The sequence below is a fragment of the Anopheles cruzii genome, chromosome 3, assembly GCF_943734635.1.
Source record: "Anopheles cruzii chromosome 3, idAnoCruzAS_RS32_06, whole genome shotgun sequence".
In the NCBI taxonomy this organism is placed as follows: Eukaryota; Metazoa; Arthropoda; class Insecta; order Diptera; family Culicidae; genus Anopheles; species Anopheles cruzii.
In genome coordinates, this window is record NC_069145.1 from 62,828,616 (window position 1) to 62,844,051 (window position 15,436).

A 15,436-nucleotide genomic window follows, 5' to 3' on the forward strand; every position below is an offset into this window, starting at 1 on the left:
ATCCGATCCCTTCCCTTCCCTGCATGGCAAAACTCGCGCCAACCGAATTTGGCTCAAATTGCTTGCAAACTATCCGAGTTTTGCTGAAATTAACCCAGATTTTGTAGGGGAACCCCGCTTTGTAAAGTGGGGATGGGTTTCAAACATTCATTAGAACATTTCCCCGAAACTCTCAACTGTAGAATTTGGTTCGATTTGTTCGAAAACAACCCAAATTATCCTGAATTTTCGTTTGTATGGGAGCCCCCTTCCCGGAGTTGTGGGAGGGCCGAACTGACCTATATTCACTGTCCGGTGTCAGAAACCTACCATGTGCAAAATTTCTCGCGGATTGGTTCAGTAGTTTTGGAGCAATACGAAAAAAATCCGATTTTTTAATGAAATTTTGAAAAAATCTAAAACCCGAAAAATCCGAAATTTTACAAGGGTAGCAGGAGCGACTGGTAGGTAGCACCAGTGACTTGCATGCAATATTGCACGCAACATTGCATACGTGATTTGCTTTTCAAAACTTGTATACAATTTTGCTTGCAATGTTGTATGCAATCCTTGCGATTGCGTAGCTTGCTTGGAAAAATTTTGTAATAATATTGCATGATACGGCCGAACAATATTTTCGGCAATATTTCAATATTATTGCTTGTGACATATTTTGGTGCAATTTTCCGCTGCATGATTCGTAGAACTTGTACACCCAAAAGATTGGTAGAACCTGATGCTACCTTACAGTCGCTCCTGTTTCCCTATTGTTTTTGCGGCTTCGGATAACCAATTTTTTTCGTGTAATCTGGCTGGTACTGCAAAGTTTTGACGAATTTTTGAAACGGATTTTTCCGATTGAAAAAACTGACCTTCCGCTTGCTGAGTGTTACGCATACTGCACAAGACACTGGAGTGGCTAAGAAGCGGCGCAGCATGCGAAACTATCTGCGTCAGACAGTGTCAAGTTCTATTGCTCGGTATTGCGCCATCGCACGAGTATTTCAAAATAGTGTTGTTCCAGTCAAAAAGCGGTCATGTACTTATGATTCGGTAAGCTATCGTAAAAGAGTTCTCGTAAGTCCTTAGCGTGGAATGATCGCCGCTAGTTACCTAATTATAGTCGTTGAAACTAATTGTCTGTCTCGTCCTGTGTATAACGAACCTGGAATGGCATCCGGTGGATCCGCGCCAGTCGAATAGAATAATTGGGTGTTTGACGTCATGATGTTGTGTGATGTTTTCCATCAATTCGGCAACTAAACACCCAGCAGCGGCCTCATCCGCGCTAATCAAACTACATAAATTTTATGAAAATGAAAACAAAAGCCACCCAGCAATCATCGACCATCGGGCACTTGAAAATTGCGGTGGTTTATAAACCAACCTTGTGCGACCCGCGCGTGTTTGTGTGTGTGCTTCGCAAAGTTGTTGTTTTCCACCACACATTATTTAATGGGTGGCCCCATGGCCCCATCGTGTCCGGTCCCTGCCCGTGCGGGGCGTGCGAAAGTAGCATTAAAATTCAATTGGAATTTGCATATCAAATTATTATGAAATTGGAAAACATATTTCCAATTTTTATCTCATTAATAATGAAAAATACTAAAATGTACCGTGGCGTGGGTGCCTTTTATTTCCCTCGCCGGCTCTCGATCGGCAACACACTGTGGCTGCCGGCTGGCTGGAATCCATCTTGGCGATCGCGGCGCTGAATTCGTTAGGCAAATTGTTAAAAATTTTATTGTAGATAAATTCTCTCGCCAACGATTAAAAGCGCACTTGCCTTGTATTTCAGGCCCGGCCGGGAAAATGTGGGTCAACAGAGAGCAGGCGCAGAAAAATGGTCGCAACTTTTCGTAACATTCCAGTTCCGGGACAGTGGGGGTTCGGAAAGTTTATGCGCTTGGGTAGCCATTTTTTATAATGTTTCTTGGCCCCCGCCGAAAAAATCATAATATAAAGTGTTTTGCCTTCCCGCCGTTGTCGAACAATTAGTTTGTCGAACGGTGTGCCAATTGGACCCGTGCCAGACTGGCGATACCTTAGAAAGGCTCAGGCCCAACCAGATTTATTGTTTGCTAAATGGATGCCATAGAGTCGTTAGTTTGTTAGATTTTTTGTTATTGTTTACAACGGTTAAAAGGTTGGTCCGTTTCTTAGTTCTTGAAACTTCTTCTGAGCTTAATTAATAGAGCACCATTTGGCTCCAGGAAAAATTAAACTCTGTTCGTTGTTTGCGGGTCCAGCTTGCCAAACAACAAATTAATCTGAAACTTTTCCATAGACTTTCAAATACAATCTTTGGTTAGGTTGGTCGATTCTCGATCAAGACAGTTTGAAAGGTGCATAGATCATCGATTTATCTGTCTGCCAAGAAACTGAGGTAATTGATGAAGTTATTAGTTTACTAGTTCTTCCCGGCGTGCGTCGCGACGCCTCATTTCACTCCCGTTTCGCGATGATCCGGCGTTTCAGAGGATCGGACGTTCCGGTGACGTATCCGATCCCTTCCCTTCCCTGCATGGCAAAACTCGCGCCAACCGAATTTGGCTCAAATTGCTTGCAAACTATCCGAGTTTTGCTGAAATTAACCCAGATTTTGTAGGGGAACCCCGCTTTGTAAAGTGGGGATGGGTTTCAAACATTCATTAGAACATTTCCCCGAAACTCTCAACTGTAGAATTTGGTTCGATTTGTTCGAAAACAACCCAAATTATCCTGAATTTTCGTTTGTATGGGAGCCCCCTTCCCGGAGTTGTGGGAGGGCCGAACTGACCTATATTCACTGTCCGGTGTCAGAAACCTACCATGTGCAAAATTTCTCGCGGATTGGTTCAGTAGTTTTGGAGCAATACGAAAAAAATCCGATTTTTTAATGAAATTTTGAAAAAATCTAAAACCCGAAAAATCCGAAATTTTACAAGGGTAGCAGGAGCGACTGGTAGGTAGCACCAGTGACTTGCATGCAATATTGCACGCAACATTGCATACGTGATTTGCTTTTCAAAACTTGTATACAATTTTGCTTGCAATGTTGTATGCAATCCTTGCGATTGCGTAGCTTGCTTGGAAAAATTTTGTAATAATATTGCATGATACGGCCGAACAATATTTTCGGCAATATTTCAATATTATTGCTTGTGACATATTTTGGTGCAATTTTCCGCTGCATGATTCGTAGAACTTGTACACCCAAAAGATTGGTAGAACCTGATGCTACCTTACAGTCGCTCCTGTTTCCCTATTGTTTTTGCGGCTTCGGATAACCAATTTTTTTCGTGTAATCTGGCTGGTACTGCAAAGTTTTGACGAATTTTTGAAACGGATTTTTCCGATTGAAAAAACTGACCTTCCGCTTGCTGAGTGTTACGCATACTGCACAAGACACTGGAGTGGCTAAGAAGCGGCGCAGCATGCGAAACTATCTGCGTCAGACAGTGTCAAGTTCTATTGCTCGGTATTGCGCCATCGCACGAGTATTTCAAAATAGTGTTGTTCCAGTCAAAAAGCGGTCATGTACTTATGATTCGGTAAGCTATCGTAAAAGAGTTCTCGTAAGTCCTTAGCGTGGAATGATCGCCGCTAGTTACCTAATTATAGTCGTTGAAACTAATTGTCTGTCTCGTCCTGTGTATAACGAACCTGGAATGGCATCCGGTGGATCCGCGCCAGTCGAATAGAATAATTGGGTGTTTGACGTCATGATGTTGTGTGATGTTTTCCATCAATTCGGCAACTAAACACCCAGCAGCGGCCTCATCCGCGCTAATCAAACTACATAAATTTTATGAAAATGAAAACAAAAGCCACCCAGCAATCATCGACCATCGGGCACTTGAAAATTGCGGTGGTTTATAAACCAACCTTGTGCGACCCGCGCGTGTTTGTGTGTGTGCTTCGCAAAGTTGTTGTTTTCCACCACACATTATTTAATGGGTGGCCCCATGGCCCCATCGTGTCCGGTCCCTGCCCGTGCGGGGCGTGCGAAAGTAGCATTAAAATTCAATTGGAATTTGCATATCAAATTATTATGAAATTGGAAAACATATTTCCAATTTTTATCTCATTAATAATGAAAAATACTAAAATGTACCGTGGCGTGGTGAAGTGGGGCTGCGAACAGTAACGGCAGGCAGAAAGTGTGGCTGGCTGGATGATTATTCATTCGAAACCCGTCGATGTCGCCGGTGCGGGAGGCGCTGGCAGCGAAGGTCGGGTGGTCACTACCCGGGCTGTGGTATTTTAGATATGTTTGTTTATGTAGTGTGCACTTAATGTAGTGGTGTGGTGGCCCTATTAAGCGCCCGCCCTCCCCGTTACTTACATCGGCCAGCGGTTGTCGTCCATTTTGGCCATTTTTCAGCGCCAGCCAGCGATTGGCAAGGACCCGCGTTTTTTATAGCACGCCAGGCTGCGGGGGCACAGTTCGTTAGACAGGTGGTGCATGTTTGGAATTGGAAGCTCGGCCATGGCCACCTAAAACCCCGTTGACCTGTGCGCCCGGGAGTGTGGCGGGAGCATATGGTTGCGGTTGGGCGCAAACAGTTTGTTGGCCACTCGAGCGCAATGAGCATCGATTAAGTTAAGCGAATATAATATGAACAGCCGAACCGTTGTTTGTTGGTAACAATTATTATTGCAACGCACGCTGACTTTCGCGGCCTGGGTGCTATGCTCAGTGCGGTGTTGGTGCAAGGGGACCCTCCACGGGGGACCGGATTGAACAAGGTCCGTTCGTTCGTTCGACCGTTGATTAGCTGCCCGGGTTTTGCCAGGGCGCACCCAGCCGGCCGGAGGAATCAAGAAAGAAAAACAGGTCCTGCGACAACTCTGGCCCCACAGGACTAGTGGGTGGGGCGGTGAGGTGTTTGGCATTTGCAGTCGGTCGGAAAACCGCCCACCACCCCCACAGAGGGCCTAATCAATGATGCGTTGCAAATAATCAAATATATGCATGAAAAATTTGTTATTTAGATTGAGCTCCGGGCGTTTCGGGTTTTCGGGCGAATTAGTTTATGCTCACGGCGTTGGCCTCCCCCCGGGCGAGGCGGGAGCTACGGGGCCACCTTCGCCCTCCGCCGGAGTCGGAAGTAGCGAAAGTTTTGCGATTCTCGGCACGCGCAGGCACGACGGTAACCTGCGCCGCCGTACGGTGGCGATCGGGAGCATGTTTCCTGGTGCATTAAATTTCGTCCCACACCCATTATCTGGCCCGGCGGCCGGCACACGTGACCCCGGTCATCCCCGGGCCGGCTGGCCGGATGAATTCCGAAATTAGCTGAATGACTCCTCAATTTGGTTGTTTCCCGCGGGGAGGCGTGCCGAAGAGCCGGCCGGTCGGTCCCTCGGGAGGCACTCGATAAATTTTCCACCTAATTAGATTACGGTTCATTTAAATATCAATGGATTCCCCGCCACCGCCGCTGCCAACCGGTGTCCACCGGTCGGCCACCGGGGAATCACGCGGAAATGAGAGCCAATTTTCGGGACGGCGTCATGTTTTGGTGCCTCCTTTTTCCCCGTTTTCATTATTATTGCGGAGGTTTCAAGGCTTCGCGGAACACGAATTTGCGATTCTGTTGTTGTCAGTGGGCAATGAAGGAGCCAGTGTGGGGTTTGGTAACGTCAAAATGTAGCATTTAGTAACATATTGCGCACATTGTTTTGGACGTTCGTTGCATTTAGCGATTGTGTAGTTTGTGTTTTTTCTAGTCTAAAATGATGCAATGAATCAAGGCATTATTGGAATAAAGGCAAACATAGAAAATGTCTTAAAAAGTAGTTAAAGGGAACCACGGCAGCTCGCGGTTACACGCACTAGGGCAAACACTTACCTGCCGTCGGATCATTACCACAGCGGATTGTCACCAGCGATGATCTCTCTTCACTACGAACCGCGTGGCGACACGGTTCTTCTTTTAACCGCCAATATTCTAAACTGTTGAAAGTAACTGAACCACCCGCGTGTACTTACTTGTTACATTTCATTTGTAACAACACCTGTAAATTTAATTTCTGGTAAGGTAAACCAACATAAAATGTATTACCGAGAACACATGGAGCCTTCCTTCAAAAACTCATTCTTGAGATCGAGGAACACGGATTGCCTACATCTTGGCGCACATGCCAAGATTGCTATACACAGAGTCAGTTTAGAACTTAGGAAAGCGCCTGAATGTATGCAATCGAACTAGAATCGAATCTTTTCTGGGATTTGTAGATTTTACTGACTTTTTGCTGATCGTCGTCAGTGAAACACTGAGAACCGTAAACAATTGGCGAATGAAAGTACCGAAAAATTCTGCCGACGATTTGTTGTGATCATAATTTTTATTTTCATTAACTTCTGTTCTTCAGTCAAAAGATCTATAAACAACTAGGCAACAACTTGTCGGTGCGAGTATCGACCAACCGCACCCACCTCGCCAGCTCCCGGGCCAATTCGTCCCACCTCGGCCAGGAAACGGCGGTGCATTACCAGTCCCTTAAGCACCGTCGTCCCGGCGTCAGCGGACCAAATGGACCACGTGCTGAGCTATTGAGACCGTGGTGGGCTGCGCATTGGCACAGGTCCGAACATTTCAAGATTTTTTCCATCGGAATACGATCACTTCGTCATCCTTTCGTATACGCGCTGTAGCTGCTTCTGATTTACATATATCCCTTTCCCTCTCTCTCTCTTTCTCTCTTGCTCGGTCTATCCTAATCCCGGTCGACTGAAACAGCTATCGATCGATTCAATGAAGCACAACAGGCGGGGCGCACTAGTTGGGGACGCAACCTGCTGGTCGTCCGGTTCCGCATAGCAAAAAAGCGTCATTAGGCAAATAATCTAATCGTTATCACATCTGGTGTCTCAGCTGTCTGAGCTGGCGATCCGCACCGCCCTAGTGCGACTCATAGTGCTGCTGGTGATGGTGTTGTTCCTGCTGCTGTTGGTGTTGTTGCTGCTGGAACTGTTGGTCCTGGTGCGCATGGTAGATCTGCTGCTGGTGCTGCTGATACTGGTGGTACTGCTGCTCCTGCTGTTGGTGCTGCTGCTCCTGTTGCTGGTGCAGTTTGTGTTGCTGCTGGTGGTGTTGTGGCTGCGCTTCTTGATGGTACGTGGGCTCATCCTGCTGGTAGACAAGAGCTTGAGGTTGCTGATGCAGCTGGTGTTGCTGCTGGTGGTGCTGTGGCTGCGCTTCTTGATGGTACGTGGGCTCATCCTGCTGGTAGACCAGAGCCTGAGGTTGCTCGTGGTAGAAGTGTTCCTGCTGCTGGTGCTGCTGCTGTTCCTGGTGATGGTACTCGGTTTCCGGCTTCTTCTCGCTGACCGGCACCGGCACGTAAAGCTTCTCCTTCACCGGCACGGGCACTTCCTTTTGGACGGCGAACTTAACCTCCTTGTAGACTGGCACCGGACGGTCGATCGGTACCTTCACCTCGTATGGCACAGCCTTCTCCACTGTGTACGGGAACTTCTTCTCGACCGTGTACGGTGCTGGGTAAGGGACTTTCACCTCAACCTTGTAGGGCTTGGGCACCTCCACTTTGTAGGGCTTGTCAACGGCGACCTTCACCTCGTAAGGGACCTTCTTCTCGACAACGACCGGATACGGCTTGAGGACCTCTACCTTGACCGGGCGGGGAACCTCTACCTTGTAGGGCTTGTCGACTGGCACCTTCACCTCATACGGTACCTTTCGGTAAACGACGTACGGCTTCGGGACGGCCACCTCGTACTTCACTTCGTACGGGACCTTCTTCTCGACGGTCACTGGCACCGGGACGGGCACCTTTACCTCGTACGGAATCTTCTTCTCCACGAGATACGGCTTGGGTACGTGCACTTTCACCTCGTACGGTTTGTCGACCGGCACCTTGACCTCGTACGGGATCTTCTTGTAGACGGTGTACGGTTCCGGGACGTGGACCGTATACTTGACGTATTCCTTGTAGTGGACCGGCACCTTCTTCTCGACCAGGTATGGCTTCGGGATCGCCACCTTCACCTCGTACGGTACCTTCTTCTCGACCGTGTAGGGAATGTGCTTCTCGACCGTGTACGGCACCGGGATCTTCTTCTCGATCGTGATCGTCTTGATCGGCTGCTCGTACTTCACGTGCTGGTGGTGCTGCAGGATGTTGTACTGCAGCTGGGGGCCATTGCTGCTGCTGCTGCTGTGGTACTGATGCGGATGCTGCAGCTGGTAGCTGTGCTGCTCGGCGTATCCGTGCGACAGCTGGTTCCAGTCGCCCACCGACGCGCCCCGCTTCTCCAGGCGTTGAGATTCCTTTGGCTCAGCTTCTGCGCTTCTCTCGTCGGCCGCCGTCTGCTGTTCCGCTGCAGCGCCGCCCTCAGCAGTGGCCAGTGCCACCAGCAGGGCCAGGCAGCAAGGGATGATAAACTGTGGAGTGCAGACCGGAATGGATGGGATTGGATTGAGTAACCACGCTGAAACCCGGAGATGGTTTATGAATTTTCATAATTTGCCAACATCATCATCATCACCCTGCCACGCGTTACATGACGCCGCACATGAACCGGAAAGCCCACCACGGATGCCACGAACCATCGGAAGTCATTGGACTCTCGGAACGGAACGGCACGGAACGGAACGAAATCGAATTGAGTTGGGCGAATGGGCGAAATGGAAGAAACTCTCTCGGACGCAGCGCATGTCGTAACGCGCCTAATTGCCACCCAATTTCGCCACTGGCCCCTCCGCCTCCGGAAGAGGTGCCGTGCGTGTGGATTGCCGAAATAAATATGACGGACAATCGGAGCGAGCGATGCGCGCGGGTTTCTCTGTGGGCCAATGTGGGCCACTTTCCATCCCGGGGTCTCCCGGGGCGGCTGGAGTCGGCGGCTCATAAGGCGCCACGATAGTCGATCGATTCGATCGCTTGGATCGATCGTTGATCGAGACCGACGCCAGAGATCCCACCAGAAAGATGATTAACCCACACTACCCCGAAACATGAATCTCACTTTTCGCAGGCCATCGGGGAGGCCCCGCAATCAAATGGGACAAAGAAAGTGAAGAGCGCGTCACAGATTGGGGCCGTCAGGGTTCCGTTAGCCGATTTCACTGATTCTGCGCCCATTATCCTATCAATCGCATCGGCGCCCAGGTCCAAGTCCAAAACGGGGTAAGAGGTCTCTGCGCCACACACACACACACACACACATAGACAGCATCCCAGAGAGCCAACGTACCATACGCATCGTGCACTGTCGATTCACCAAAAACACGCCGTTGTTGCGCCGTCCACTTTTACGTTCGCACCTGCACAATAGTACCGGAGATAGCGAGACCAGAGAAAGAACTGACTTTCGGAGGGCCCCGGCCGCAGCTTATATAGGCGCGAACGCGGTGTGCCCGATCCGCGGGTCCGCGGGTCAGCCACCTGTGTTGGCCACCGACGGTGATCCTATCCGCCGTCAAGCTTCGGCGCTGTTTTCTTCTTCTCCTTCCCTCCGGATTCGGACGGAAGTGATGCGTGAATCTTGCAAACACCATTACGACCGATATCGGCTGGCTCAGGATTGCGCTCGGCGAAGGCTCGCCGAAGGGTTGCGACTACCCCGGGTGACCACCGATGGGTGTCGCGCGGTCTCTTTTCGGTGCTTTCTGTTTTTCGTCCATTTTATCAATATTTTTCGGTTGTTTGACGATGTGCAGAGACGACGCAGAGACGTGTCTCGACCTGCGCCATAGAATTGTAAATTTTCTCGAACTCGAAACTCGCGCACAGAGAAAGAGCAGTAAGATTGGGGTAAAGTTGGGCCACCGCACCGCACCTGGGCACCGGAATTCATTAAAAAACGTGCCGTGGAAAACTAAATGAAAAGTTTATAGCCACCGTCTTCGGTCGAAGTTGCGGCGAAGGAACTTTCCGCATTTTTTCGGGCGCGCGAATGAAAAAGTTTCTTTTTCCGGCAGAAAACACTCCGGCCGGTCGGGCAGAAGACGTCGAAGACGTTGGTCAAGGGTGGCCTCCGAGTGGAAGATTAACTCAGTGCGCCGAGGAACGAGGCGCCGATGCGTGGTATATTGTGTTTTCCAACGTCCACAATTAATAGCGTTTCGCGCCGGAATTAGAAAGACGCCCCTTTAGGGGTGGGCGAATCAAACGGTTGTCACAAAACAACGTGTCACGTGGAAAACTGCAGCAAATTTGTCGTCCAATGTTGTCACACCGTCCCCATTTCGGGCAGTCAATGAAGCGCGTTTCGAGGAAATTTATGGCAACCGATTCCGCAACATTCCGATTGATAGTAAATTGTCGAAATCGGTGGCGAATTCGAAGGGGCCATTTTTCGTGGATCATCTGAAGCACAACCGCACAACCTAGTGCAACCCTAGTGGGTCGTGGGCTGGGTGGTGTTATCGGCCATCAGCCACCGAGGGGTGGCAAAGTTTACGATACATCAACCGGCCGGAATGGATTCGTTGCGCAATAAACCGAGGTTGCCACCGGCGAAAGAGTTGTGTGTGCGTTTAACGGGCACGGGCTAATTATAAGTATTTGGTTCGGTTGGGGTGATGCTTTTTTATTTCTTCGTAAACTTTCGGCCAGCAAAATGTCGGGTGAATGCCTCGCTCAAGGTGCAACATTATCATAATTGTGATAGAAACTGGAACTGGGCAATCCAACGAGCGCAGCTAACCCTTCAACCCCTCTCTCGAGTGCGTTGAATAACATCCGGAATGCAGCCGAAAAGGGAGCCCACACACACGCGGAGCATAGACATAATTTTGGGGTGTGTAAACGATGACGTAGCTCGTGATGGGCCCGCACGAGATGTAACATCGAAATCGTTCATCGTTCACGCGTAATGTGCGTTTAAATCACCGACCGTCGGAAAAATGGTCCAAACATTGCCAGCATTAGGTGGCGCGGCTCACGGTTCACGGCTTGGGCTCGGGCCAGCTTCGGGCGACTTATTTACTGCCATAAATATTCATTGTCATATTTGGCATTCAGATTGATGCTAATGTAAAATGCTCGCAAACTTAGCCCGGGGCCGCCCACCGGAGCACCGGAGCGCACCTCAGGCGAGCTTAGCATAACTTGTAAATCCCATTTCCTCGTTCCGGGCGTGCGGGCAGCCTTTCATTAAATCACAGAACTTGATCACAGAAACTATCACCCTGCTAAAGCGAGGGGCCCGGGTGTTGAGTGAAATACACACTATCGAGCCAGCGGGACTTTGTTGCTCACTTGCGCCAGACAAGTTCTGGGACAAGATCGTTATCTCTCGACAATCTTCCTGGGTCCTGCAGGGGCATGACGGGTAGCACGGTGGACGCGTTACCGGCCGTGATTGTGCTGTGAGAAATCGTTACACGTTTGCCGGTTTGCCGGTGACTTCTAATTGTGAACTCGGAAGCGTTCATAAATTAACCAACCAACCGACCAGCCAAGGCCTGGAGTGGAGCGGTCGGTACGACCGGAATGTGGATTTACGATGCGGCAGGATCGAATCGAATGCGTATTGCTGGCCGCTTAGAGCAGCACGAGTCAATTTACTTTGTGCGAGGATACACATAATAATAATAATCATCGTCGTCATCGTCGTGTGGATCCGACTGGTGTTACTGATGCCTCCTTCGATCGGTCTCGGCCTTCGAACGATGCGGCACGTGGTGAAGTGGTGCATCCGATGGGCTGGCGGGCGTCAGTCTTCAATATTTAATTAAAGGATCGTCGGTGGGTGCTGCACTACGTTTCGGAACGTTAGCGATGATGCATTAGCTAAGCCGGCGTGCAGATAGCAACGCATGGCAAACCCGGTCCGGTAGTTTGGCTTAACAGCTCCCTCATCTGACTGTGGAATCAAAAGAAACCCTTATCGACAAGATGATTACAACATGATAGGGTAGGGCCGGATCTGCTATCATTAATCACACGTTTGCATCTTCAGTTTTACACCAGCAAGTGGCACTAGTTTATGCTGGTTGTAACGGGTGACAATGTTTCGCTGACATCCCCTGGCTGGCGTTCAATACCTTTACATTTACTTCACTCGACAGGCACTCCGGAGTTTAGATGGCCAAATGACATCGTTCTGGTGAACGTTAAAACATTGAATTAGGCTAACATGAATTTATAATTAAAAGGCCTAAAAGGAGGAAGCTTTTCTTTTCAAAGCATTTCTCTTTTTTCTATGCATATCAATTTACCTATTTGGAATACTTAGACTTTTTTCCAATCAAAATCGTGTCTGGTGTACAATTGTTCGTTACTAACTTATATTTTTATCTTCGATATTTTGTAGGTTGACGTGAGACAAAGTTTACTTGAGGAGTCTATCAAGTTAAAAGAAATGAAACAATAGACACACATTTTTTATTATTTTTTTAATGTCCTTGAACGTTTTATGTCAACAATTTAAATTTTATCATAAAGTTCCTACCATTCCTAACAAGAATTTCATTAACCGATGAATGAACCATTTGTTTACGTTAACGCATCCCGTTGCGAAAAATCGAATTTTCCTGTTCCACTTCCGGACGCGTGACCTTGAACGATAAAAGCGGGAAAATCAAAACAAGTGATTTATGATTGGCCCTAATCACACGCAATCGAGCATGGAGGACGACCAGACAACCAGAACAGACCGATTGGTACATTTTGAATGGCCAGCGCCCGCCAGAGTAACGACGGGCCGCAGGATCGCAGGACATCGTCCTTTGGCTCGGGTCCGTGCGTAATAAATTCCCAAGCCCAAACCAATCCGATTCTCACCACTCCAGATTTGTATCGGATCGAATGAAACTGTCAATATGTGAGATTTGGTGAAATCCTACACCGCTCACCGGAACCAGGGTTCGGGCAGGCCTCCAACCGATCCAACCCTATCGCCGTACGCGGAGCCGTCAGTTTAAATTTCAGGATAATAATTTTTTCCCTACCGTACCATTTTTCAACGACCGTATCCCGTATCACTGGCGTGGGCCAGTGATTTTGAGTGGTGTTGAGTGGAACCGAACCGGATAGAAAATTGCGGCCCGTGAAGCCCGTGATAAGATACCGACAAGGCTGACTATGCGTTTGCTGCTCCATTTGGCCCCATTTTTCAGTCCGCATCCCGGCATCGGCGTAGACACCCCGGGTAGACAGCAGCGGATCCGAACCGAAGGCGGGCAACGAAAGACGGCCCAAGGCGGGGCCAGCGGACAGGGCAGAGCGGGAATTCAACTAAGCGTACGGATCGGTGAAGGATCAACGTCATTTCTTTTCGGGATCCTAGTAATCCGACAGAAAGGTTGAGGCCGGTTAAATGGTCGGGATGGTGGCCGCAAGGCCCGACCTCTGGCCAGGCTTTTCCGGGCGGCTACGTTACGTTGCGTGCGAAGTGCGCCGGTGGGAGAAAGTGTAGAAAATAAATTAAGCTAAGCTATAGCCCTCTGCCAGCTGTACGTCGGGCACGGATTGACGAATGGCATAGTTTCCAAGCATAGTTTCCGGACTTTTCGGGCTTTGCCTGGACGAATGAATGTTTGCCTAGAGTTTGGCACCACCAGCTCTGTGGAGAAAGGAGCTCTGTGTAGATGTTTGGTGTACAAATTAGAAGCTCACACCCAAAGCTGCCGTCGGTCGGTTCGCATTTGCATGGCCGGAAGAAGATTAATCGAGTTACGCCATTTTACAACTGTGCATTATGGCCGCTGGTGAGTGAGTCTTGGGTCGTTCGGCTCGATTTAATTATCAATTCGAAGCAAAGCAAAGAAATGATTATTAAAATTGCCCACAAACTAAATGATCTGAACTTTGTCTGAAATCTAAATACTGAACTTTGTTAAAAATCAGTATATTTTATCACAAAAAATCGAGCCTTCATGAAGATAAACCCTTTTACCCCCTTTTTACACATTTATTCATTACAATTCAATATTTGTTATTGATCTCTAGAGATTTGAAATATTAATCCTCACAAAGCCCTAGGCCAACAGGCAGACGGTTGTGTGGAAAAGTTTTGTAATTTCAAGGCCATACATTTGGCCCTATTCAAACAACAAACCTTGTTTTGTCTATGACCATAACCAATTAGTTCTGGCTAGCGTCTTAAGAAGGGCCGTCACCGGTTGGCAATCCATTTGAATGTCAAGAGCAATTCGGCCAACCTTTTCTACTGGTGTTCGTAACCGTAATGTAATGAAAACAGATAGCGTAAAACAAATTGAAGCAAAAAAATCCAAACATCATTCTTTGGCGTCCTGGCGCCAAGACCAAGGCCCCGGAAAAAAGAACATTCTGATACCTATTTCCTTCGCATTTGCGCTTATCGTCGGGCGCTGTCTTCTCGCACATCCATCTCTCTTATCGGCCAGCCTTCCACTGACTGTTCGTTGGTTTGCTGGCTCCCGGAGGCCGTGCCTTTATTTGTTGGGTATCAAATTTTTATTTATATGCTGTTGTGCTTCATCTTGCCTTTCACCAGTGTAGCGATGTGCGATCAAGAGGTTTCAGCAGCATCAGAAGAAGCAGAGATCGGAATTTATCTTCAAAAACCCCGGCTGTCACTGATCTCGGGTTTTTTTGCAGTGCTTGCGGTAGGAACGTTCCTTTCAGGAATAAAACTGCGTTGTGTCTTGCGCCGTGTTGAGCGCGAGATAACCTAAAGCAAAACCCTGCAATCCAATAGAAAGTGATGCATTTTGCTTTTTCTGCGTATTAGCTACTGTTTTCTGCTACTACACGTCCACGCGCCAATTTTCGTCTCTCACGAAACTTGCATTCTTTGATTTCCTTACTGCCGATTCCGTTTAACTATAATGGTTTTCTTCATATAAAAATATATCACAATTTATTCATGTATGTAGGTGAATGTGTATGATTTTATCGTTATCGATTTAGTCGTCAACGGTTCGGCTGTTGGGCAATGTTACAGTGCGAACGTAACGTATTCACATTTTCTTTCTTACGGATCAATTATCTATTTGCGAGACGCGGCCGTTTTGCTGTGAGATTGAATCAGCTCGATTGTTTCAACTATTGGCATTTGAGAACTAAAACACGCTAATACCAGACCCAGAGATAATCGGGAACCATTTTTGTGCAACATGCAACATGTTTAGTTCATTTATGAGATTTAAGCCTTCGCCAACAAGCACTAACATGAGTGTGAGTATATTGGAATTGTGGGATCATTTAAAACATCAGCAGAATACTACACCAAAAATGAGAAAAAAGAATGTCGCTTCATGTTAGACCGATCAACTAATATAACCAAATGGTATAAAATGTTAATTTTTAAATGGTAGTGTTCTTTATTGAAGAACTAGGTGTGTCCAGTCCCCCGATACACGTTCCTTTTCAGGCAACCCAGGAGGCCTGGACCCTTACGCAAAAAATAATATATTAATGGATAAATAAATCCTATTTACAGTTTGTCAATGAGTGTTGTGCGCTTGGATCATGTCACCATCCGAAATCATATTCGCCAAGATATTATCTTTCC

General features: G+C 48.0%; 1 protein-coding gene across 1 annotated transcript; it reads right to left on the bottom strand.

Annotated features, from left to right (window-relative positions):
* Positions 1–6,869: 6,869 nt before the first annotated feature.
* Positions 6,870–9,205, bottom strand: LOC128271761 (probable serine/threonine-protein kinase kinX). Its single transcript, XM_053009393.1, has 3 exons — positions 9,185–9,205; positions 8,173–8,372; positions 6,870–8,136 (listed from the first exon to the last, which is right to left on the bottom strand). The coding sequence occupies exons 1-3, from the start codon at positions 9,191–9,193 to the stop codon at positions 6,870–6,872; spliced, it is 1,476 nt and encodes a 491-aa protein (XP_052865353.1). The 5' UTR covers positions 9,194–9,205.
* Between the last annotated feature and the right edge of the window lie 6,231 nt (positions 9,206–15,436).

Bases quoted from the DNA above. Each gene is read 5' to 3' on its own strand.
- LOC128271761 (XM_053009393.1), bottom strand. The intron at 8,137-8,172 runs GCTGCAGCATCC...CAGCAGCAGCAG, and splicing joins GCCGAGCAGCACAGCTACCA to CAGCAATGGCCCCCAGCTGC.